The following is a 22,733-nucleotide window of genomic DNA, read 5'->3' on the forward strand; positions in this document are numbered from 1 at the left end:
TGCTGGTCTTACCACTGTTCCATCTCTTACCATAGGTGGCGGGTGTAAAGATGGCTGCCCAACAGGCAATTTAGAAAAACTGAAAATTCCCAGTGACTGCATGCCAGACACATTTGACGTTGCTAAGTACACTGTCGAAGCATCCCTAAAAAACGGTGGTTCAGGCCCCGAGAGAGCATCCCAATGTATAATTGTAAAGCCAAAGGAGGATTTGAAAATAAGTATAAGGTAAGGACTGCATGGCAATTGTAGCCTTGTATAGCTGCTGGTTTGGCAGTATAATATAACGATTATAGCACAGGGCTTATATAGATAGAGTTCCATGGAACCACTCCTTACATTTCCATGCTCTAGTTCAGGGGTGGCCAACCCTGGTCCTGGAGAACTTCAGGTTGTCATTTTTTACCCAGCCCTTAATTGATTGATGAAAGCAATTAGTCACACAGTTGACTTACCTCACCTGGTATCTTAGGTCTGAAATGGAGTAAAAGCAAAAACCTTTCAGATCTTGTAGGTTTCCAGGACCAAGGTTGTTCCCCAAGGTATTGGCACTTTCTTTGAAAACATGAGTCAATGGGTCAAAATAGTTATTATAATGTATTTTGCAGAGATTACACCTCTCTGCAACTTTCCTTTTTTAACTACTGTTAGTTTTACTAGACCTAATTATTTTTTATATGTGATGTCAATTTTGTGTCCTACCCGTTGGTGTTGTAAGCTATTCCTATGCTGTAATATGACATTGTGAAGCCGTAGGCCGACTTCCTTGACCATTACCTGTATTTCCTGATCTGTAAATTTAAGTTTTCTTGTTTGTGGTTCCCTCGTTACCCGCTACTTGTGCCTCAGTGCTCCATATCTATTTCTTAGCGCCTAGTAATCTGAACATGTAAGCATGCCATATTGTTTCTGAACCTTTTAATGGGTGCCTCCTACCCCAAAATTGCAAATGAGGGTGTGTATTTATTTTATTAGTTTTGGTAAATCAGTCAATAATATGCCAGTATCTTCAACCGCAACGGAGACACAATATTGCGAATGTTTTTGAGCTGTGTCTATTTCCTTAGTAAATCTGGTCATTAGGGTCAGATGTACTAAGCGCTTTGTGACTAGTTTCAGACACGGATGTGATGCATTCTGCTCCAGAGACATGCATGTTAAGTACCAAACAGGTGCATGGAGCTGGAAGTGCAGTTTGCATGTTGTATATGTGAGTTATGGCAATGGCCGCTTCTATCATTAATGCAGTGCATTTAAGGGAGGATTGTGCATAAAACAGGCAGAGATATTATAAGTCTGGCTGATTATGTATTCCATTGAGTTTACTAAATTTACGCAATTAACGAGGGTTGATGTTTTGCATGAAATTTCTCCACCTCTAAAGAGCAGGTGTAAATGAAGACGAAAGGCCTAGAAATCTTTGCAACAAGAATCACACTGTTTCAACTCCCTGAACAATAAATCATCAAACGGTACAGATTAAGTAGTCACACAACTAACTACTCTTCTGGAAGAAATAAAAGATAGCCTAGAACCTCCCACAAAATGTTCCCATTCCATCCCGGAAATAGCCAAGCAACATTACTTTGTCTCTCCTCTGGATCATTTCAATCGACAACTGCCACCACAGAGGGAGCGTTTTGTTGTGTGCTGTCCGTAGTGCTGGATACACTCTCACTAGCAAATACATCAATTTCCTCACATCCAATGAAAATATTCAACGGAATAAGCAGGAGTTTAACTGTGCCTTCTGATCTCTACTTCATATGCAAAACTGTTTGCATGTACGCACTGTGCATACATGCAAACATTCCCTCATCAGGCTACAATTTGTGCTGCGAGTTTTGTGTATGTGCATCTGGTCTATATGACTTGTTCAAGATGGTAAACATTATTCTCTGAATATGAATGTGTAGATGTGGGTAATTGTTACAGTAAATGGTCTTCTAATCATTTACAGGTTTGTTAATGTTTTTTACATTTATATACGCAGCTGTGATTTGACTCCTTGAGGTTCAAAGTGTGAATATCTGATGATAACACTTGTGGTAGGTGCTGTCTAGGTCTGTTTACCATTTTCAGGCACATGTCTTGGGAAGTTTATTTTATAATGTCTTTTTGGAAGATGACCTCCACAATATATCATGTGTAATCACACACGGGTCCCCAGAAAAGCTACTCTTATTTGGATAAGATCAACTCCTCAACCCGAAATCAATCTCAAAGTGAAGTTTGGTCATGCCGTATTCTTGATGTTATATATCCAGTATACAAGTGATGCACAGTGAGAGTGACTGTACACTGAACAGTCTCTGCCCCTTAAGTGAAAACAAACATCCTTCACTCTGCAGCTGTTCTGCCTGCAACCCAGTGAACGCCAATCAAAACATTAACCTGCAACTGACCTGCGAGGGCTGCCAGACTATTAAATGGTACATAGTGGACATCAATAATGTGGAAGTAAGTAACCCTGCCTGCTGTACCTATTTATCTCACCATCAGACGTAATGCTTCTTGAACTAATATTAATATTATGCATGCTATTGTTTGTGTTCTTCATATTATGTATAAGCTTAATTGAATAAGATCATTCCGGCAAAATGATTTTAAACACATGGTCATGTTATAGTGTAAACACACAAAAAAATAATAGCAGGGAATTAATTTTTAGGGGACTGTGTAATGTAATGTATTTAGTGTAAGTGCAAAATATGATTGAATAAACAGTAAAACATTTTTTATCTCAAATCTCTAAATACCTTAAATAATCTAAGTATATAGAAAAAATAACAAATGTCACTCTACTGTTTCTATACTTTTGGAGGGCACTGTAACCGTCTGTGGTTGAACATGTTTTAATTTTTCAGGATGGCCTGAAGCGGTGTTATGATTCCAAGATGCCAGGGAAACTAATACCCAGGAGTACGGGCACCAGCAGTCTGGAACTGTCAAGTTCCGAGCTAAAAGCTGCCGAAAATCAAAAGGCGAATATCAAAGTTGTGGTCCTAGGTGGGGTTATGCACACGTACATTTGTCTAGTCTAGTTGCAGGTCAATTTAAAACACCTTTTCTTTAAAAGAAGTTGAAATTTAATACTCATCTACATTTTCTTAATGTATTAATGACCAAAAATTACCATTGTTAGGTCAGGTCAGAACTGTTACAGGCTTGACACTTATGTTAACACCTTCCAGAATTATAACAAATAAAGGGACATACACTAAGTAGCTAAAGCCAATAATTATGAACAGGATTGTAGGAGAAACTGTCACTGTCTCTCCCTGACAACTGATGGTCCGTGGGTGCCTGCCATGTTGTTTCGGGGGGGATTAATGCTAATGGAAACCAAAATAGCCCCGCCTTTACCAACTGAGTGCCTCAAAATTCTCTTTAAAAAACAAGGAAAATGTATACAAGGCATATTGTTTCCTGCTATTTTAATAGAGATAATTCATGTGAAATAACAATAATAATAGGAACTTAAATTTTTGGGGGGTTTTCTTCATGTCAGTACTCTTTGCTCTCATCCAGGCATAGCTAACGGGAAGTCTGGATCTGACACCTATACCATTGACCAGAATCAACCCAGCACCAGTCCCCCCTCTTCTGGCTTCACGTGTAGCATCGACCCTTCGAAGGGGACAATTCTGACACCTTTTACTGTGAACTGCTCCATGCCCATGCCATCCTGTTCAAGCCCCTGTACTTTCTGCCTCAGTGCTGGGAAAGGTGAGGGCCTCTTGGACCCTTCTTTTGTCTGCATTCGTTCAGCAAAGACTTTATCCATGTTTTATAGTGAGAAAATGATGTGTGCAATTGAAAATAGGCATTAAAATGAATGGATAAGATAAGAGCAGCAAAACCTCAAGAAATTGAGCGGTAAAACTCTTAAGGTAAGAAATCCTAGCCGAAATAAGATGGATTCAACTTTATAAACAACTCGACTGATAACTTTATTTAAATCAACAGACAACACACTCAGCTATTTGAAACTGATGAACAAGTAGTATGTTGGTAGTAACCACATTCCAACTTGAAGTTTTACCGAAAAGTTATTTTAATGCAGGGGTCTGCAAACATAGTCCTGAGAGCAGCAGGGTCAGTTGGTTTCTGTTGTTACTCAGCACTTATTCGATCAATTAATGTAGTTAGTCATAGTTATTATTATTATTATGATTATTATTATTATTATTATTATTAATAATAATAATAATAATAATAATAATTACATTTATATAGCACTTTTCCAAATGCTCAAAGTGCTTTACAGTGAAGGGGAACTCACGTCACCCACCACCAATGTGTAGCACCCACCTGGGTGATGCACGGCAGCCAATTTGCGCCAGAACGCTCACCACACATTAGCGAAGGTGGAAGTTAACTCACCTTTCCTGGTGCCTGTATCACAAAACAGGATGACTGAGTTAGCTAACTCTGTAACCTTGCCTTGCGATACAGGCCCATGATCTCCTGGGTCTAAACTAGTTACTGAATTTAAGGTAAAAACAAATATCAACATACTCTGTGCCCCTCCAGGACCAGAGTTGAGAATCCCTATACTAATGTGTTCTATTGTGCTCCTGTCTTTGCTTTCAGGTAAACATCTAGACTGTGGAAATGTTCCTGCCATGACGTCGCTCTTCCTCCCTCTCGGGGATAAGAAGAAGGACTACCGTCTGACTCTGTCTGCCACTGTGGAAAACAAGGCAGGGTTCAGCGAGAGCTACTCATTGACTACCCAGGTGCGTTATCAGGACATGGGTCTCAATTCAAGGTTCTACCACGATGATTTTAAGGAGAACCATCTCTGAATACTTGGACAGATTGTGTTTTGTGTGACCAATCTGAAACAGATCTTGCGCGTGAGGCTTCTCTGAAGATGCATGCATGTGAGGTTCCCGTCGCCTTCAATGTATTTCTCAGTGCACACAAGCTGATAGCGGATGGGTGCTTTGTAGGCGACGCCCAATTGGCCACAGTGTCGCCCAGGATGGGAGGGTCTCGGTGGGCAAACCCTCATCTTATTGTTCACGAGTGACTTCTCTGGTCAGACGGGCACCTACAGTCCGCCTGTGCCAACTCTGTGTGAAGTGGCCTTCTCCGACGCGTTGAGTGCTGGTGGTCTGCCGAGTGAAAGGGAGGGGTGACCGGTAGACTGCCCGGAGGCAAAGGCCCTACTGTACTGGCAACCAGGGCAGGGCCTAGTTTCATTTCAATTCAGCCAGTTCAGGAAATTCATTTAAATTCAGTCCATTAATTTGAAAAAACTTATTGGGATTTTTCTGAAATAATCTTATGGGGATTACTCAATTAAGTAACTGAACTGGAATAAATTTCCTGAATTTACTGCATTTAAATTCTATTTGCCCCAATGCTGCTGGCTGCTACTACTGACTGCAATTCTGATGTCATGAGATACCATGTTCTTTGCCTAAACCTTAATGGACACAATTTATCCATGTTTCTGTGGATAAGGAATAAATGCCTGAGTGTATGTGTTGGTGCTTGGTGCAGGTGACGGACACCAGTTCAGGCTCCAATGTGCAGGACCTGCAGACCCAGGTTTCAGAGCAGGTGTCAAAGCTGCAGCAGCAGGGCAAGCTCTCTGGGACAGTCCTGGCAAATATGTACCAATCTGTGTCCGCCAAGCTGAACGAGGGCACTGGAGGGGAAAAGGAAAAGAGCACCAGGATGGAGGTATGACAAGCAGTGTGTGCATGCGTGTGTGTGTGTTTTGTAGGAATTTCTTCACAAAAATGATGGTGTTGAAGATAAAGATAACAAACGACAGAGGTCCTTTAAGTACAGTCTTCAAAAATATAAAGTCAAATACATGAGTTTATATAGTTTTCAGAGACAAAGAACTGTTGTTCCAACCTATGAGATTCATTTAATCACCATATGCAGAGATTCCAGACATATGTGGAGGAGAAGACTGTTATATAGATTACTAGATTATATAAATCCAACTAGTGTTGGACACAGCTGAGCTAAATAAACAGGGTGCAACTGGCGCAAACCAAAGAGAAAAGCAAAAAACTGAAGGCAGAGACTGGTATTCACTCTCCAGGTGGGAATGGACAACCTCACCCTCTCTCCTCACTGGGACTTGAAAGATGTCCCATTGGAGGAAGTTCACCTGGAAGCTGTGGGAGGAAAGGAACAGAGTCAAATTGAAGTTACCCTGAACTGCTGCCCATCCCTTTCTTTAAAAAAAAAAAATTTAAACACAAAAATTTCTTCTCTCTCTCTCTCTCTTTCTCATGCTTTTGAAAACGCTTGACTCAATCTCCCGCTTGTTCACTTAAAAGTAAAGTTCCCTGGGCAAGGCCATTGACTAGCAGACCTCTGATGAGCTGACAGTGGTACGTGCACCAGGAGGTCTGCGATACCTGACATGCTTTCAAGACAGAGGCCGTTCGCAAACATATTTAAACATATTCAGACTTTTTTCTGTTCGCCACAAACATTAGCTAACGTTACCTAACAGTCTGAAAAGGCAGTGTGCCGCAAACAAAAATGGCTGCTGACAGGAAAGACACCAAGAGAACAAATAAGTTGACAATCATTTGGCTGTTATAATTCACTTTGATAAATGTATTATATGTTCTGACCTTTCAAAAAAATCCCATGTAAACAAAAAATCAGCTGGCTAGCATTATTAGACTTAATCTAGCTAGGTATTTTCCACTTTGATTAATGTTGGCCAAGTTGATTTTTTCCATTTAGTCACATCCAACTAAATGGAATGTTCATTTAAAATCGTTCAACTGTTAACTGCAAACTTGCCACGAACATTTGTCATCTTAAATGCACGTCTGTACAGTTGATGCAGACAGAACCCAAAATGTCTTTACTGAGTGCTATAAAATGATACCAATGAGTTGATAACCTGATGGAGATGACCTGTTTAAAATGCATACTGTCCCAGCTAATCACTGGACTACTATATAAACCCAGTAGTTAAATCCAGACCAGTGCTACTTCCTACATCCAACACTATACCTTAGTATTAACTGTTATTATTGTTATACATTTCAACATAGTATCCACTTATACAGCTAGATGATGCAATTTAGGTTAAGTACCTTAAGGGTATATATTGAACCTGCAACCTTTTGGTTACCAACCCAGTCCCCCAACCATCACACCACAGTGCTGTCCCCTGTACTGCTGTGCGTATTCTCCATGATGGCTTGGGCTTTATAGACCCACTAGCCACTCTGGATAGGAGCGCCTGCTAAAGGCCTAAATGTTAATGTAAAGAAAGGGACCATACCATGTCAGTGAACTGATTAACCCCCATGGAGTAACTTTCTCTTCCTTCCAGATACTCCTTGTTGTGCTCTGTTATTAAGGCCCGTGTGTCGAGCCATGCTTTCTTACGACGCTCCTCTTCTTCAGGGGTCCCGTAGGACTTCTCTGGTTGTGCAAAGAGAGGCAGAAAACAAGGGCAGGAAATATGACTTTGATAAGAACTAGATGGGTAAATTGTACTGGAGTTTAACATGCATGCATTACAGCCCCCCAAATCTGGAGTTTCACCACCATATTCTGTAATAGGGAGCCAGGGTCTATTGAATATTGCACACCAGTGCTTAAAAGGCCAGCAAAGTCCTTTCAAAGTTCTCACGGATTTTTTTTTAATGCAGTTTAGTACCAATGTAAAAGGTGAATTTCAGTGGCGCTAAAATGCTACCACCTTTCCTGAATATACCACCAAGTTCTTATGAAGAAAAAAAAATCTGAACTGAATAACACACAACATTCTATTTACATAATCATGAAAACTTATTACAAGTTTTATTCTATACATCTTTGATCAGATATTTGCCAAGTGAAGTTGTTGTTGGATTTCAGTTGCTTTGACAGAGTGAATAGTAAGTTAATTTTGTGTTTGAGTTAAATGAAACCCCAATGCTCCAGTCTTACCAAATGTCTGCTTCCACTCCTTCCAGGCTTTTTCTACTTCTTCTTTGTTGTCATTATCGTAAAGTTCTATGAAGACAGTGAGGTCACATACACAAATTAGACCATCCAAAATATAAGTAGCTAAAGTGGGCACTAAGTGTAAATTCTCAAAGTTAACAAGCAATTAACATCAGCATGGTCCAATTGGAACACAATCCTTTAAATAAATAAATAAATAAAACTCAACTATTCCATCAATCACTCCAGAATTTACAACCATAAATGATCACACCATAGTATTACATGAAAGTACATACAATATGCAGTGAAAACATTTTCTTTAAAAAATAATTTATTTTTTTTTTAAGATAAATGGATGTTAACTTGACAGGGGGTTTGAATCTTGCACACCCTCAAAGCCAGTTCAGATCAGAAATGCATCAGCCTATAAAATGTTTGGTAATGTTTATCAAATAAATTGTGAATTAATATTACCAGGTGATATTTTGTTCTGTGTGAGTTGCCCTAATTTAGAATGACTGTCCACGCCTGCTGTGGTCTGTGAGATTTAACACATGAAATTTGGAGTTCAGAGTTCAAACAAATCCACTAAACTAACTCAAAACTGGAAACAGTTATCTAATTTGTTGACTGTTATTTTGACTGAAGACTGTGTAGCTTTTCCTACATTTTTTTCTTATGAAATTTTGAGGTTGGCAGAGGGGTAAAGTCCAGAGGCCAGAAAGTTAAAGTACAAGCATATATTTCTTCCACCCATAAACTCAGCCAGTGGATTTCATTAACTAGTTCTACCCCATGGCTGAAGAATTGTGCTAATTAGCAAATCCAGGTGAACAGAATACTGCAGTGTGCTTTCACTTTCTGAACCTGGATTTTCCACTGTTGCTTGTTGGCTGTTGTAGTTTTGATCTGAATTGCTCTGTACACTCTCATCTTACCAGCTGTCCGTTCCAAATCATTGTCCATTGCTGTAAAAACAGAGAGGTCACACACTTTGCAACACAGACTACAATAAGAAGTTTGAAAAGAGACATTGTTCATTAAACAACATCAGTAATTTACTAATCCACTGTTGTTAATGTCCAGCCTTTGTTTTTTTCCAATCTGGCGCGAAATGTGGGGCTGACTATATACAATTCTGACCCAAATTTGTAATAGCCAATAGCTATTTTCAACTGCATTCTTGCGCAATCCTTCACCACCGTTTCGGGAGAGACGTCTGCAGTTCTCCTCTAGAACACTCGGTGTCCCCAGCCTGCTTCTTTTGACACCCGAGACTACTGCTACGCTTACAAATGTTACAGTTATCACGTCTTTTTTTTTGTAAGCCAACTCGGGAGTTACTTCCCCCATGGGTTGCCTCGGCAAATTTCCAATTCATGTTCCCATAGGGATTTCGTTTTCTGTCGAAAATAAGGTCTGTGGTTAACGTATGTCGACGAGAGTTACACGTTGTTCTACAAAATAAATTACACAATTAATATCCCAACCGTAAATTTAGAAGACGTTATGTGCTTTAAAAAAGTACGTTGCTAACAAGTTGCTCTATTGAAACTACAACGGTTGTCAGGTGCAGGCGGGCTAGTAGGGAAACTTGAGTGGCGATTGCTAGAAAGCGGCCATTGTTGTAGTTTCAATATAGGAACTTGTTAGCAACTTTTTTAAAAGCACATAGCTTAGAAATCCACGGTGGTGATAATAATGGGTGTAATTTATCTCGTAGAGCAAAACGTGGAGTTCTCTAAGGCTTACGTTCACGTTCAAGGTCTGTGACCTTATTTTTTAATGTATTGGAAATCTGACGAGGGAACCCATGGCTCAAAAAAGCGAACTTAATTGCGGATTTTAGGACTGGGTGATTCTTCAGTTAACGGAGTTTTTCTGTATCCCGGGTAGATTTTCAAGAAAAACAATATTTTATAGAAAAAACAATTATTGTATTTGTTAGGGTTAGGTTGTAGTAGCTATGAAAAAAAGAACTGTGTCTCAATGATAACATTTTAATACTTTTTCAGTATGTTGAAAATTCAAATGTGCCAGAATTTCACTGTTTGGGCCCATACTTTTTAACGTCGTTTCTATAATAAAGTAATAAAAATGGTTAAATTCATTAAAACTTTACTTTGCATTTTCTCATAACTTTAAAAGACATATTTCAAATTCATATGGTTTATATATGTGCAATTTGCACATTTTTTAGTCCTTACAAACACTATGCATGCATGCTTACAAACAAAATGTACACTATGCATGCATTTTTCAGTGGCTGTTAAATCTCACCGAACAAAACGCCAATGCCGTCCGCAGTTTCATTGCATTATTCTTTTAATAGTTCCAGTGGTAATCACCCATGTTTCGTTCTCTTTCCTGGAGCTTTGTCGGAGTCTTTTTTTTTTAAACCACTGACTCATTACTTCCTTTAAAAGCGGATCAAATTTTTCTGACCCGACCTTTCAAATTAATAAATAATATACATTTCTATCTTGGGTCTCACAAGATAAGAGATTTTACTACAGATTAAGGCAAATCTAGAATGAATATAGTTCCGAGGGATTTATGCAGACTCTTGTTCCACTGCATTTGATAAGATGCTCTGTGCGACATATCTTTGGAAAAACGTTTCAGATATAGGCTATATTTCCGCACACAAAACAAAACAGCATAGGCTATCTTTGCTTAAACAACACGCAATATGTTAACATTCCGCTGTTTACAGTCTCTCTTCTATATACACAGAAAACAGGTAACGTTTTGTTGTGTAAATTTGTCGTTTATGTTGTAGCCTATTTTAATGCCTGTAAGTGAAAAGTGAATCTTACCAGCGATGCCTTGTCACTCGAGCGGAGGCGAAGTCTGGAGGCGCGAGGATATGTATGGCGTCAATTCACTGCGAGAGCACAGAACTCACGCGTGTAAATTCCTACACCGCGAGTAAAACCAAGCGGCCAAACCCAGACTTCGTTTTTGAAGCTCATTTCCTGGTCTTGTTGTTCCTGGTTGCTCACTACCGCCACTACGGTTGGCTCCAGTATAGGTGTTTTCATGTCCGGTTTCCATGTAAGTCTACGGTACAAATGCGGTCAAAATACAAAGTCAATGATTTTTTCTCATGAGAACAAAGTCACAATATGTGTATTTTATTCGTCTTATGACTGTCCATGGGTCGATTTCATGATTTATTGTGTCATTTGGGCACTGTTATAATATTTGTTGTGGACCAATGAGGTACAGTTTGCGTCACTTCCTGACTACTGCAGGGGACTAAGCTACAGTAGGGGCTACAGTCTATGGTCACATGTTCTTCCCCTGTGGTTCATATTGCTAATGCGTGAGCTAACCACGGATAGCCTACCTAGCTCACTGGCAAGCTGATATGCTAGCTAAGCATATTCGTTTTGCTGAGAAACATAAATTGAAGATGACTGAACATAATTGTATTATTAATGTCATACATATAACGTGATTACATGACACAGTACAGTAACAAATGGAAATTAAACTCCGTAAACATTTGATAAATATATTTTAAAACATAACGGCAGACAGTCAGCTAGCCTTAAGTTCGTTCTGCAATCGTTCGTTCAGGTTGTGTCAATCACAATTGTAAAAATCACAGAACCGCTTAACTCTGGTTTTGGCTCCAAATCGACAACATGGCCGCGCCCGGACACAATGCAGTGTCTCTTGAAACCCAGCGTTTGGGTGGGTATTTAGTGGGTCGGCTGTAACGTCTTGACAGTTAGCTAACGTTATTAGCTAGCTAGCAAGTTAGCAACCGCTAACGTTTTTAGCTAGCTTGCAATCGTTTGCAATAGACCTGGCTGGTAGTTGTAAGTCTATATGTCTGCAAGGACGTTTCATGTAAATTACATTTGTTGTGTTGCAGTTGATTTAATCTAAAAAATAATAATAATAACTAAAAAAAAAAAACGTACAAAAACACCAAGTTGCATACTAACCACTCTCTATATGTCATGAATTAAATGTCTATGTTTTTAAGACATGAGAGTCTATAGTCATTGTGGTTATTTTTGTGTGAAACCCTGTAAAGTGCTAAACTCTTGGTCCCCCGACTGGCCGTAACTTGGCGGATGGCAAACCAGTCATACAAAAAATGTGTGTGTGTGTTTGTGCGTGCGTGTGTACATGTGTGTGAGGGAGAGTGGAGGTTGGAGATCTGTCTATGTATGTGATGGTGCAGGTATGAAGGTTTTTATGGGTATAGGTGGAGGCTGGAGGCATGTGTGTGAAAAATAACTAAACCTAAAATATTAATAAAATAATCCTTCAATGATTAATCATGTGACCAGTAGCTGCTCACATAGGATGTTCTAAATGGAATTATGGCCGTTAAATGCTTAAGTATGTGAGTATGGGTGGATATGTGCAGTACTCCTGAGTGTCTTTATAAAGACTTCATTACAGTGATGTGTGATGATCGGAATTTCTTCCTCTGAAGATGCGGGAGGAGATGCTGGCCAACATGTCTGCAGTGCTGCAGAGTGACCCCAGCGGTGATGGCCTGGACGTGCTGGCTACTGCTGTGGCCTTGGAAGGACTCACTCACCTGAGTGATGAGCTGACAGCCTCTGCTCAGGTACAGTGTCCTGAGGAGTAAGCTCAGCACTGAAAGGGTAGACCGTGGTGGGAGGGATGAGGGATGGTTTGGGATTGTGGGATATGTAGTCCCCTGTAGTAATTTGAAGTAATGTGGCAAGAAATTAATAGATAGCTAGGGAAAAATCCTAGTTGGGACATCAGGCAGTAATGCAAAGCATTTAACATTTAATTGCAAATGTCTACAGAGGTTATACATAATAATAATAATAATAATAATAATAATAATAATCATCATCATCATCATCATCATCATCAGAATCAGAATCAGAATCAGAATCAGGTTTTATTGCCAAGTAGGTTTACACATACGAGGAATTTGTTTTGGTCAACACACCGAGGCAGCCATCATCATCATCATAAATAGAGCAGTTCTCCAGCCCAGTGACTGCACAGCTCAGCTGGCAGACTACAGAATGAAAAAAATCAGTGGTAGTGATGGGACTGGCCTTCCAAATTGGGACAAAGATTCTAAAACAGGGGGATGAAGTATGTTCAAAGAGATCATGATTATTGCTGCTGTGGCCTTGCGGTCAGTTTTGTGGTTCTCCTCCAGATTCAGGCGAGCACACTGCTGTGCAACCTCAGCCTCATCCTGATGTCCGTTAACAGTTCCAACACGGAGGAGGCCGATCTAGTGAAAGAGGCGGCGGGGCCCATCATCATGACTGCCAGCAACATCTTAACGTCATCCTCCAGTTCAAGCAATAAGGTGCTTTACCGCTCTGGGGCCTGGGTCACAACAAGCAGCGCTCTTTGACACGGTGCTTCTCCGAGTTCCATTAGATTTTTTTTTGCATTTTAAGTAAAGCTTAAAAAACGAAAGGGAAAAGGTTCCTCTCTCTTTCTGTCACAGCGCGAGATCTCTGGTGTCCTGCTGAACACCATAGACCATGTGCAGTCCGCTCTACTGGATGGGACGAGCACCGGTGAAGAGCCTATCGTCTACAGCTCCCCAGAGATCACCGTTTACGTCAACAGGTCAGAAATCCACCTCTTCCCCAAATTATGGGCTACAACAAAAGGTGTAGCAGGGTTTATGATTATACTTTTTTAAACTACCTGATAAACAAATGCACTGTACAGGACAGCATAACGCCTGTGACAGTTTTACTATTTGACTAAGGGCTAGATCTTACTGAAGGCAGGCTATGTATAGATTTGCACATCATGTCTCTGAAAATGAAACCATTCCAATTTATTTGTCATTTCTGTGATTTCTTTAGTAGTAGTAAGAATAAGGCATTATCACTGGGAAAGTTATTTGGAGTATGATGCTCTTATATGGACCATACTGTATGTACAGTGAAAGCTAAGTTGACTGGCACAAAGAGCAGGGTTTCCCCCAGAAAAGGTGTTAGGCCCGGTGGCAAGTATCTTTTGACGGGGGCCGGCGGCCCGGCGGCCAAGTGTCTTTTTTGACGGGGGCCTGGCCAGTGACAGACTGATGGCAGGATTAAGGTAGGGCCCTATAGTTTCTGTGATAACAGAATTACGGACGGAATCGTGGAATTGAGAATTTAAAAAAGCTATAACACAGAATCCATAAGGCCCTTCATTGAGTCAGTGCTAAAAGCTGACTGGAGATTTGAAAATATGACTACGTAATGTGAATGTTGTTATAAATAAGTCATTTATTCAACACGCATTTAAAAAAATCAACAACTATTTACAGCATAGCAGAATCTTACAAAGAATCTGACAACAATGTACAGTCTCGCTGTGTTTAACAACAACAAAATTAATTAAATTAAATTAAATTAAAATAAATAATATCAAAATTTTTGCACTCTACAAAAAACTTGAAAAAAGTTCTGATTGGCTACTGAGTCTTACAACAAGCCTTGGAATGCTGGGCAAATTTAAATAGGCATGGGAATCGAGAACCGGTTCCAAGTTGTCCTATTCATTGGAATCGTATGCCTCCGAGCTTATCGATTCCGCTTATCGAAGCCAGCATGTTTTTACGACAGCTGCGCATTGCAAAACAATGACGTAACGCGTTGGGGAAGGCACGCACGCAGGCAGCCTCTCTCAGGTGTTTGTTTTGGACGGCAGCTGTCACAACAAATTTGATTCGGGCTGCCAGCCTTGATACATTCTGTTGCGATAAAGATTCTAAACCAACTCAGCAATTTCTCTGGATTAACGGATTATTTTCTAGCCTGAAATACGTATATATTTGTATTACTAAATAGCTACACACGTCATGTAACATGCAAGTAGTTGGCTATCTCTCTGGATATGAAGTAAATGTTTTTACCAATAAATAATTATAATAAATGCGATTTTATCCATGGAAATAGCTAAAAGTTTGCTCTCTTTGCAGTGGTTTGGGCTGGAAACGAGCTGGCGGGATATGCACAACACTGCCTATTGACTGGATACTGAATCTTACAACAATGTACAGCCTTGGAATGCAGGGCATATTTCAACAACAACAAAATATCTATGTATCTGTGCTACTGTTTGGTTAGCTAGCTAGCTAAATGACCACGTTGTTGTGCACATCAATGTCATCAAGTTAATAAACAAGTGAAGTCGTTATTTCGATGGCTATTAATAAGTCATGTAATGTTACAATGTATCGAACGTTACATTCATGCTATTCGTTTAAGGTTACCTACACACTGCTTAAGTTGATATAAAAAGAATGTACTTGCCGACGAGATGAAGTGATAACGCAGTTTCTAACGAGGTTAGCCTACTAAATAAGAAATATTGGCTTGCTAGGTAACGTTAGCTTGTGATAGTTGGAAGCGTGCTGAACGTCACTCTACGCCTATTTTTATGCGGTCTATGCTCTACGCACAATGAGGGTAAAGAACACTGATCACAGACCTGCTGTTGTCCTATAGTGCGTTCACGTTTTAACCAACAGATGTCGCTGGGGAGCTTTCCAACCGAGCCGCCCCACTGTATCTAGTTTTAAAAACATATTAAAAATACATTTAAAAAAATAATAAATTCCCCGATACTTAGGCCCGGTAGGGGGTCAACTTAGGCCCGGGCCGCTGAGATGCTACAGGACTGTATACAGCAGTGTGGCATAACGTGGACCGAGGTGCGGGAGGGCGCGTTGGTGCCACGGCCCGGCCTCCTCCTGCTCACCTTCCTCACCGCCACGTACATGCCCCACTTCTCCATGCTCACAGGTCTGACTGGCGGCATGACAGGGACAGCCAAACCTACCTTCTAGCCTCGCTTTTCCACCTGCAACTCAAGTGGAGATCAAGCTCAAGACCCTTGACTTCCTGATCTTAGTTCTGTGGTCCTTATGTATTTGCTGATGCTGCCTTTCAGGATGGAGCCAGATCAGCTCCAGAGTCAGGCCGTCAAAGTTCAGAACAGCACCACAGCCAGTTTCACCTTCCCTCCCATGCAGGAAGATCTGGTGTCTGGTGAACCTGTGGATGTGCGGGTGGGTTTGGCTTCACTGTGTGTGTGTGTGTGTGTGTGTGTGTGTGCATCTGAGTTTATGTGCTTGTTTGAAGGATCCTGAGAATAATGTCCATCCATTGATGACACTGAGTTTATTTCACGTGTCCTAATTCCCTGCTTGTTTCTGAGTCACCTGTCTCTCCTGTTACTGATCCTCAGATGATGAGCTTTGCGACAAACCCCTTCTCCTGGCATGAGGAGGAGCCAATCAGTGGGACAGTGGGATCCCTGTCCCTCACCAGAAATGACGGCTCTGTCATTCCTGTGGCGAATCTGACCAAAGAAATCGAGGTCAGAGCAATGTATCCCCTGGCAACAGTCCTACAGTCATATAAATGTGCATTGTGTAAGGTTTACTCATTTGAAAAAAGTAATAAGTAACAGAATAAATAAAAAAACATATGGGGCTTAGTACTTTCTTTTACAATGTAGTCAGTCTTGAATAATGATAAGAGGGGAAAATCCCTTTGGAGGAACATAAGTATTTGAACATACAAATACTTTGAGGGACAGCAAGGAGAGAGCTGAGCCTTGAGTGTCATGCTACAAATACAGTACACAAAGAAACATGCTTTACTTCACATTTCACATTGTACCTCACTCACTTGTTTGACTTGCGGCTCGTGCTCCTTCCCCAGATCTTCTTGCCAAGGCCCGATGGACAGCAGGTGAACAGCACAGTCCTGGACCTGAGAAACTTCAGCACGGTGGCCATTAACATGACCACGCCCAACATCTCCCTCGTGGTCCGGCTGGACCCCTCAGAAGACATCACCCTGCGCCTGCTCTTAGGGTTCCAGTACTACCCAAAGGACGCCCACTACGAGGCACAGACACAGCTGCCCCACCCAGATGTCCCGCCAGGTGATGTCCCCCCTATGCAGAGCAAAGGAATGGGGGAGGAGGTTTAGCAAGCAAGGCCCTCTGTTGATGATTGAGCTTTATCCTATTATAAGTGTCCTTGGGCGTCAGCTTAGTTATATATCAACAACTTATTTCATGATGATGATGCTGATTCCTTATTTTGATGATGGTGATGATGCTGATTGCTTATGATGATGATGATGATAATGATATTGATTATTACTATTATTTGAATTATTATTAGTAGTAGTATTAGTAGTTAGTAGTAGTAGTAGTTATTATTATTATTTGTAGTAGTAGTAGTAGTAGTAGTTGTAGTAGTGGTGTTAGCCTAATATGAGGAAGAAGACAAGAATTATAATTATATCAATAGGTGATATCAGCAATACGGTAATATTTTTATTATTATGAATGCACATGTCATTGATTGTGGGATGTCTTGTCTGTGCAGAGGAGCAGTACACATGGGTACTGGGTCCACAGGAACTGGCAGCGGGTGTTGGAGAGTACTTTATTTTGGTGAGACCCGTAGTGAGTGCGGGGGTTAACTCCACCAATGCCAGAGTGTCCGTCACCTCCATTGCCGCTCAGTGCAAGTACTGGGACGAGGCTGAAGCCGGCTGGAACAACCACGGATGCAGAGTAAGCAGTACACATGAACACATATGTCTCTGTTCTTCCTTATCTTTACTCTAGGTTCCCTCAGGACATAGGTGTAAGTGTCTGTGCACCTGTGCCATTTGTCATAAAAATACGAAAAAGGAAATGCAGCTAAGCCCATCCCCATGTTTTGCAGCCCCTGTGCTTGTCAATGTGCTACTTCTTGTAAATGAAATCATGTAATTTATATATCTTAGAAATGCATGAAAAAGTCATCAATGTCTAACTGTATCTATTATGCTATTCATGCTAAGATTAGAACTTGAATACAAGCAGTCGGGTCCATGACTTCATTCACTTTGTGCCATTAAATGGCAAGGGCCACCTGCTGCGCAATGCTCGCGTTCCATTGGATGGCTTTCCCCCCTCAGGTCGGCCCCCTCACCAATGCATCGGCCACTCAGTGCCTGTGCAACCACCTGACCTTCTTTGGGAGCTCCTTCTTTGTCATGCCCAACAAGGTGGACGTCTCGCGCACGGCCGAGCTCTTCGCCACCTTCGCCAACAACCCTGTGGTGGTCTGCTTCGTGGGCTCCCTCTTCCTGGCCTACCTGATAGTGGTGGTGTGGGCTCGCAGGAAGGACATTGCCGACACTGCCAAGGTCTCTGTTCAGTCACCTCCCGACCAATCACAATGCCAGTTGTGTACACATATTTGTGGTGTGTGTGTAGGTGTATGTCTGTATGATTTACATCACTTTTAATGTTGCTGAAGGACAGTATTGTACCGATGTTTTGTTTCTCGTGATTAGATCATCCACTCATTATTGAAGATTATTTAGTTCTGGTTTGTCAGTGTGTTTGGTTTTTGGTGAACTCTGCCCTCTGTGCCCCTCTGCAGTTGAAGGTGACCATGCTTCAGGATAACGACCCCCTGGCTCAGTACCGCTACATGTTGCACGTCAGCACAGGGCACCGGCGGGGGGCATCCACTTCCGCACAGGTCAGCTGACATCGCACCTCATTCAGCGCCCAAAATTCACCTCTGAAGTATGAACCAAGGGGTTCGCTGGGTGGTTTGTCCTTGTAAAGCAGTGGTCCAGTAAGCTGATAACCCCCATAGGCTACTATTGAATCCCAACAGTCGTGATGGTTTATTGGTTTGTCTCCTTGGTTTATTGTACATCAGTGACTCCCTTGCTCTCCCTCTCTGCCGTTGCTCTCTGTGCCTCCCTCTCTATTACTCACTGGCGCCGCTCTGCAGGTCACTGTCACTCTGCTTGGATCGGAAGGGGAGAGCGAGCCGCACCACCTCACTGACACAGACAAGCCGGTGTTTGGGAGGGGAGACACGGACATGTTCCTGCTGACCACGCCCTTCTCCCTGGGGGAGCTGCAGAGCATCAGGCTGTGGCATGACAACTCGGGGAGCCACCCCGCCTGGTGAGGGGGGCTGGGAGGGAGGCGGTATCGCCCTTCTCATCAGTGACCGTATTTTTAAACGCTCTTCATGAAATGAGTATTTTTATCCAGTAAAAAAGTAAATGGATGTTATAAGAATGTCAAACTGAAGAGTTACTTGTGGGTCAGAACTTGAAAAGCATTTCTCCAACAGGTATGTGGACAAGGTGATGGTGCACGACCTTGAGACCGGACAGAAGTGGTTCTTCCTGTGTAGCTCCTGGCTGGCCATAGATATGGGTGATTTCCTCCTGGACAAAGTCTTCCCTGTCGCCACAGAGATGGATATGAAGAGGTTCAGGTGGGTTATCTTGGTTGCTGTTTTTTGTGCTCCTCGTTGTTGATATGATTGTGACACACGTCTGTCCTCTCGCAGCAATCTGTTCTTCATGAAGACAGCCAAGGACTTCCGCGACGGCCACATTTGGTTCTCTGTGGTCAGCCGGCCCCCGAACAGCAACTTCACCCGCGTGCAGCGAGTCTCCTGCTGCTTCTCCCTGCTGCTCTGTACCATGCTCACCAGCATCATGTTCTACGGCGTCCCCACCGACCCGTCTGAGCAGAAGATGGACCTGGGTATGTCTGTGACCATTTGACGGAAGCACTTGATTTTCTCTTTTATTGGCACTAATTATTATTATTATTATTATTATTATTATTGTTATTATTATATTATATTATTATAATAATAACAACAACAATAATAATAATAATAATAATAACAACAACAATAATAATAATAATAACAACAATAACAATAATGGTAATAATCATAGTAATGATACTATTTATTCATGGAGCACCTCTCTCTCCTTCCCCCAGGTCAGATTGAGTTCACCTGGCAGCAGGTGATGATTGGCATCCAGAGCTCCATAATAATGTTTCCCATAAACCTCTTCATCGTGAGCATCTTCCGGAACACCAGGCCGCGAGAGAGGAAGCCGAAGCAGCCCAAATCAGAGTCTGGCAAGCAGGGAAAGACGGGTCGGGTCTCCCCTTCCCAGCCTCCCTCTCCACAGACCGGCCACAGGGACATCACCCCCGATGCCATCATCAAGGTAAACCATGCCTCTGCTCAGGCTTTGGGTTCCAGTGTAATGATGCGCTCCATGGCTCCATATGAAATCCTGGCCGTACCAGTGCAGAACATGCCCAGTAGAACCGCCCGGGGCGGTGCATCATCAGTTGGCGGGATTGTGTTTGAGTTCTCTGTTGTTCTGCCTCCAACTCCCATAGTTGAGTAATAGCACAGTCCAGTCTCAAACCCACAATATGAAAACTGTAGGGCCTTGCCTGCACTCACCTTGATTGCTTTTATCAGCCATCTCCTGAAAAGATATACTTATGGAATTCTCTCAGGACATCAAGAGGATAGCGCAGTCACTCTCCAAGACCATGAAGAGCCCCATCCCAAAGCTGGAGACAGAATTCAGCAGGACGGCCGACATCAATGACCTGCTGTCGCTGGTGGAGGGTATCATCAGGCAGCATAACCGAGCGGGCGAAGAGTTCTACAGCGACAGCAGCAAGAAAGATGGAGCTCTGGTGCTCACCCTGGGAGCAGTCAACCTGCAAGGTACAACACCTCCACTCCGCTGTCACTCAAACCGGGGCAGGAATTTTATCGTTCTGCCCAGCAACACTGCAGGAAAATTTCAGCTGTGTAATATTTGAGTATGGGAAATTTGTGTGGCTGATTTGCAGTTGCCATGTTGCCATCAATTATCTAACAATAATAATGGTAATGGTATGCATAAAGCTTCTTGTAAGGGAGGATTTTGAAGCTGTTATGTATGTAATGTATAATGTATACATTACCTGGCTGGTATGCTAAAATCATATTGCTGATGTGAGGTTAAAAATCAGCTTGACTGTGACTCATGTTCTGGCAGAAAGCAGCCCCGGCGAGCGGCCGGACTCGGCGACGGGAAACGGCCAGCGGCGGAGCGACTACAGCCAGTACCTGCACCGGCAGCTGCTGCATGTGGAGAAGGAGCTTGAGCTGCTGGGCCCCGCCCGCTTCCCAGAGCCCCACAGCCACGCCCGGGCGGTGCAGCAGGTCCAGCACATGAAGGGCCTGCTGAAGTCTCACCTCTCCTCCTCCGGCTCCTCCTCCGAGGACCAGCCTGAAGGCGGAGGCACCAGCGGCGGCAAGTGCTGCAAAGGCGGCCTGCCCTGGTGGTTCGTGTTCGTGGGCTGGCTGCTGGTGGCGGCGACCAGCGTTGTCTCGGCCTACTTCACCATGATCTACGGGCTGACCTATGGGCTGCAGCGCTCGATCAGCTGGCTCATCTCCATGGTCGTGTCCTTCTTCGAGAGCATCTTCATCACCCAGCCGCTCAAGGTGCCACCCCAGTTCCACCCATAACCTACCCCCGATGTACCCGGAGCTGAGGCAGGGTCCAGTGCAAATTATTGAAGAGCGTAAATGATTATCATGATGCACATGAGTACAGTGGGTACAGCAAGGCAGGACATACCTTCATGCTTTGTAGGACCATACATGGTGATCATAGTTAAAAAAAGAGAAAACATTTTAATTGCTGTAGTCCCTCTCCTGACACAGAAATGGTGATCACCACTGTGCTGGTGCGTATACCCAGTGATAAGCCTTAACCCCATATGTACTTCAGGCACATAATTTGACTTTTGAGGCTTTTGGCTTTATTGCCTGCAAACCAGGTCAACTTTCTGGGATACTACAGGAGTCTCCGCGAATCACATTGTCAGTATTCTTTACAGTAGGCAGGACCACCACATGTTGTTATGCGGAGTTTAGTTATGCATCGGTATCGTATCAGTGTGAGGTTGGTGCTGATGTATTTATTGGATTTTACTCTGCAGGTCTTGGGTTTTGCTGTTTTCTTTGCCCTGGTTCTGAAAAAAGTTGATCAGGAGGAATATGGAGATGCTCCCGTCGAAGGAGCACTTGTAAACTCAGGTAACTCACTGTCCAAATATTTTTTTAAAGAAGCGCTTGAGGATCGTGTGATTCTTGAAAGGGGAACAGAAGCAGTCGGCAATGTGGTTTCTTTGCTTTTTACCTTGGATAAGATATGGCCCCGCATTCAAATCTGAAATTGGCCCATATTTGCTAGAAAACTAAAGTTAGCTTTTTTTATTGCATAAGGAAGGGTGCAGCCATCTTGGAACTAGCTAGGTTGTGATGTCACTGGCAGAATTTGTCTTGGCTGCTCAATGTATTCCTATTGCTAGATGGCCGACAGGTGGGCAGTGATGGAAGCGAATGATTTGTTCTTCAGGCCACAAACCGAATTAAGCCAGACGCTCTGATTTTGTGGCAGGGCAAAACTACTATCTTACGGTTGACTGGCTGGTTGCTGCCGTCTATCTGGCATAAGGAACCGACGACGCAGTAGTTGCGGTCTCGCCAGGGGCGACTACTTCAAATCACAAGTCTTAAAGAGGTCACTGTATTTTAGTATTGCTGCTGTAAAAATAGACAAATGTCTCTCACCCCTCCCCCAACCCCCAGATGACCCAGATGCAGTGCTGAGTGCTCGGCGGGACAGTACCTGCAGCTTCTACCAGCCCCCTCCCCCCACTGACATCGAGAAGATGAGGAGCAACATGATCAAGGAGCAGAAAGTGTTCGCACTCTTCCGGGAGATCATCAGTAAGACTGTCTTCTCTGCCACATTTAAAACTGCTCCCCATTTAAAGCTGCTTTTATTACAGCTGGGATAGCGGATAAAAGTCGAACTGTGCCAAAATGCTGACACAATGGCCTGAGCACAACTACAGTAGCACAAAGCGAATCGGTACAAGACTGTTTTCTTAGTATAGTGTCTCATTTT

At 42.6% G+C, this 22,733-nt stretch overlaps 2 protein-coding genes across 2 annotated transcripts in view; one reads left to right on the top strand and one right to left on the bottom strand.

The window, feature by feature from the left end:
- The window catches only part of pkd1l2a (polycystic kidney disease 1 like 2a), a 33,907-nt gene that overhangs the window by 10,418 nt on the left and 756 nt on the right, over window positions 1-22,733 (top strand). The window contains exons 10-32 of the mRNA XM_064338008.1: window positions 36-228; window positions 2,352-2,460; window positions 2,868-3,009; window positions 3,532-3,729; window positions 4,597-4,742; window positions 5,515-5,697; window positions 12,392-12,529; window positions 13,106-13,261; window positions 13,406-13,530; window positions 15,853-15,970; window positions 16,150-16,281; window positions 16,629-16,854; window positions 17,306-17,496; window positions 17,886-18,116; window positions 18,356-18,457; window positions 18,719-18,897; window positions 19,070-19,216; window positions 19,292-19,491; window positions 19,738-19,973; window positions 20,275-20,491; window positions 20,808-21,259; window positions 21,760-21,856; window positions 22,412-22,552. Of these exons, the coding sequence (XP_064194078.1) occupies window positions 36-228; window positions 2,352-2,460; window positions 2,868-3,009; window positions 3,532-3,729; window positions 4,597-4,742; window positions 5,515-5,697; window positions 12,392-12,529; window positions 13,106-13,261; window positions 13,406-13,530; window positions 15,853-15,970; window positions 16,150-16,281; window positions 16,629-16,854; window positions 17,306-17,496; window positions 17,886-18,116; window positions 18,356-18,457; window positions 18,719-18,897; window positions 19,070-19,216; window positions 19,292-19,491; window positions 19,738-19,973; window positions 20,275-20,491; window positions 20,808-21,259; window positions 21,760-21,856; window positions 22,412-22,552 (4,059 nt within the window). The remainder of the gene's footprint in view (window positions 1-35; window positions 229-2,351; window positions 2,461-2,867; window positions 3,010-3,531; window positions 3,730-4,596; window positions 4,743-5,514; window positions 5,698-12,391; window positions 12,530-13,105; window positions 13,262-13,405; window positions 13,531-15,852; window positions 15,971-16,149; window positions 16,282-16,628; window positions 16,855-17,305; window positions 17,497-17,885; window positions 18,117-18,355; window positions 18,458-18,718; window positions 18,898-19,069; window positions 19,217-19,291; window positions 19,492-19,737; window positions 19,974-20,274; window positions 20,492-20,807; window positions 21,260-21,759; window positions 21,857-22,411; window positions 22,553-22,733) is intronic.
- Window positions 5,795-10,927, bottom strand: LOC135255671 (cystein proteinase inhibitor protein salarin-like). Its single transcript, XM_064337170.1, has 5 exons — window positions 10,752-10,927; window positions 8,871-8,900; window positions 7,933-7,998; window positions 7,280-7,422; window positions 5,795-6,146 (listed from the first exon to the last, which is right to left on the bottom strand). The coding sequence occupies exons 2-5, from the start codon at window positions 8,896-8,898 to the stop codon at window positions 6,087-6,089; spliced, it is 297 nt and encodes a 98-aa protein (XP_064193240.1). The 5' UTR covers window positions 8,899-8,900; window positions 10,752-10,927; the 3' UTR covers window positions 5,795-6,086.

The sequence above is a fragment of the Anguilla rostrata genome, chromosome 5 (genome assembly GCF_018555375.3).
Source record: "Anguilla rostrata isolate EN2019 chromosome 5, ASM1855537v3, whole genome shotgun sequence".
Classification (NCBI taxonomy): Eukaryota; Metazoa; Chordata; class Actinopteri; order Anguilliformes; family Anguillidae; genus Anguilla; species Anguilla rostrata.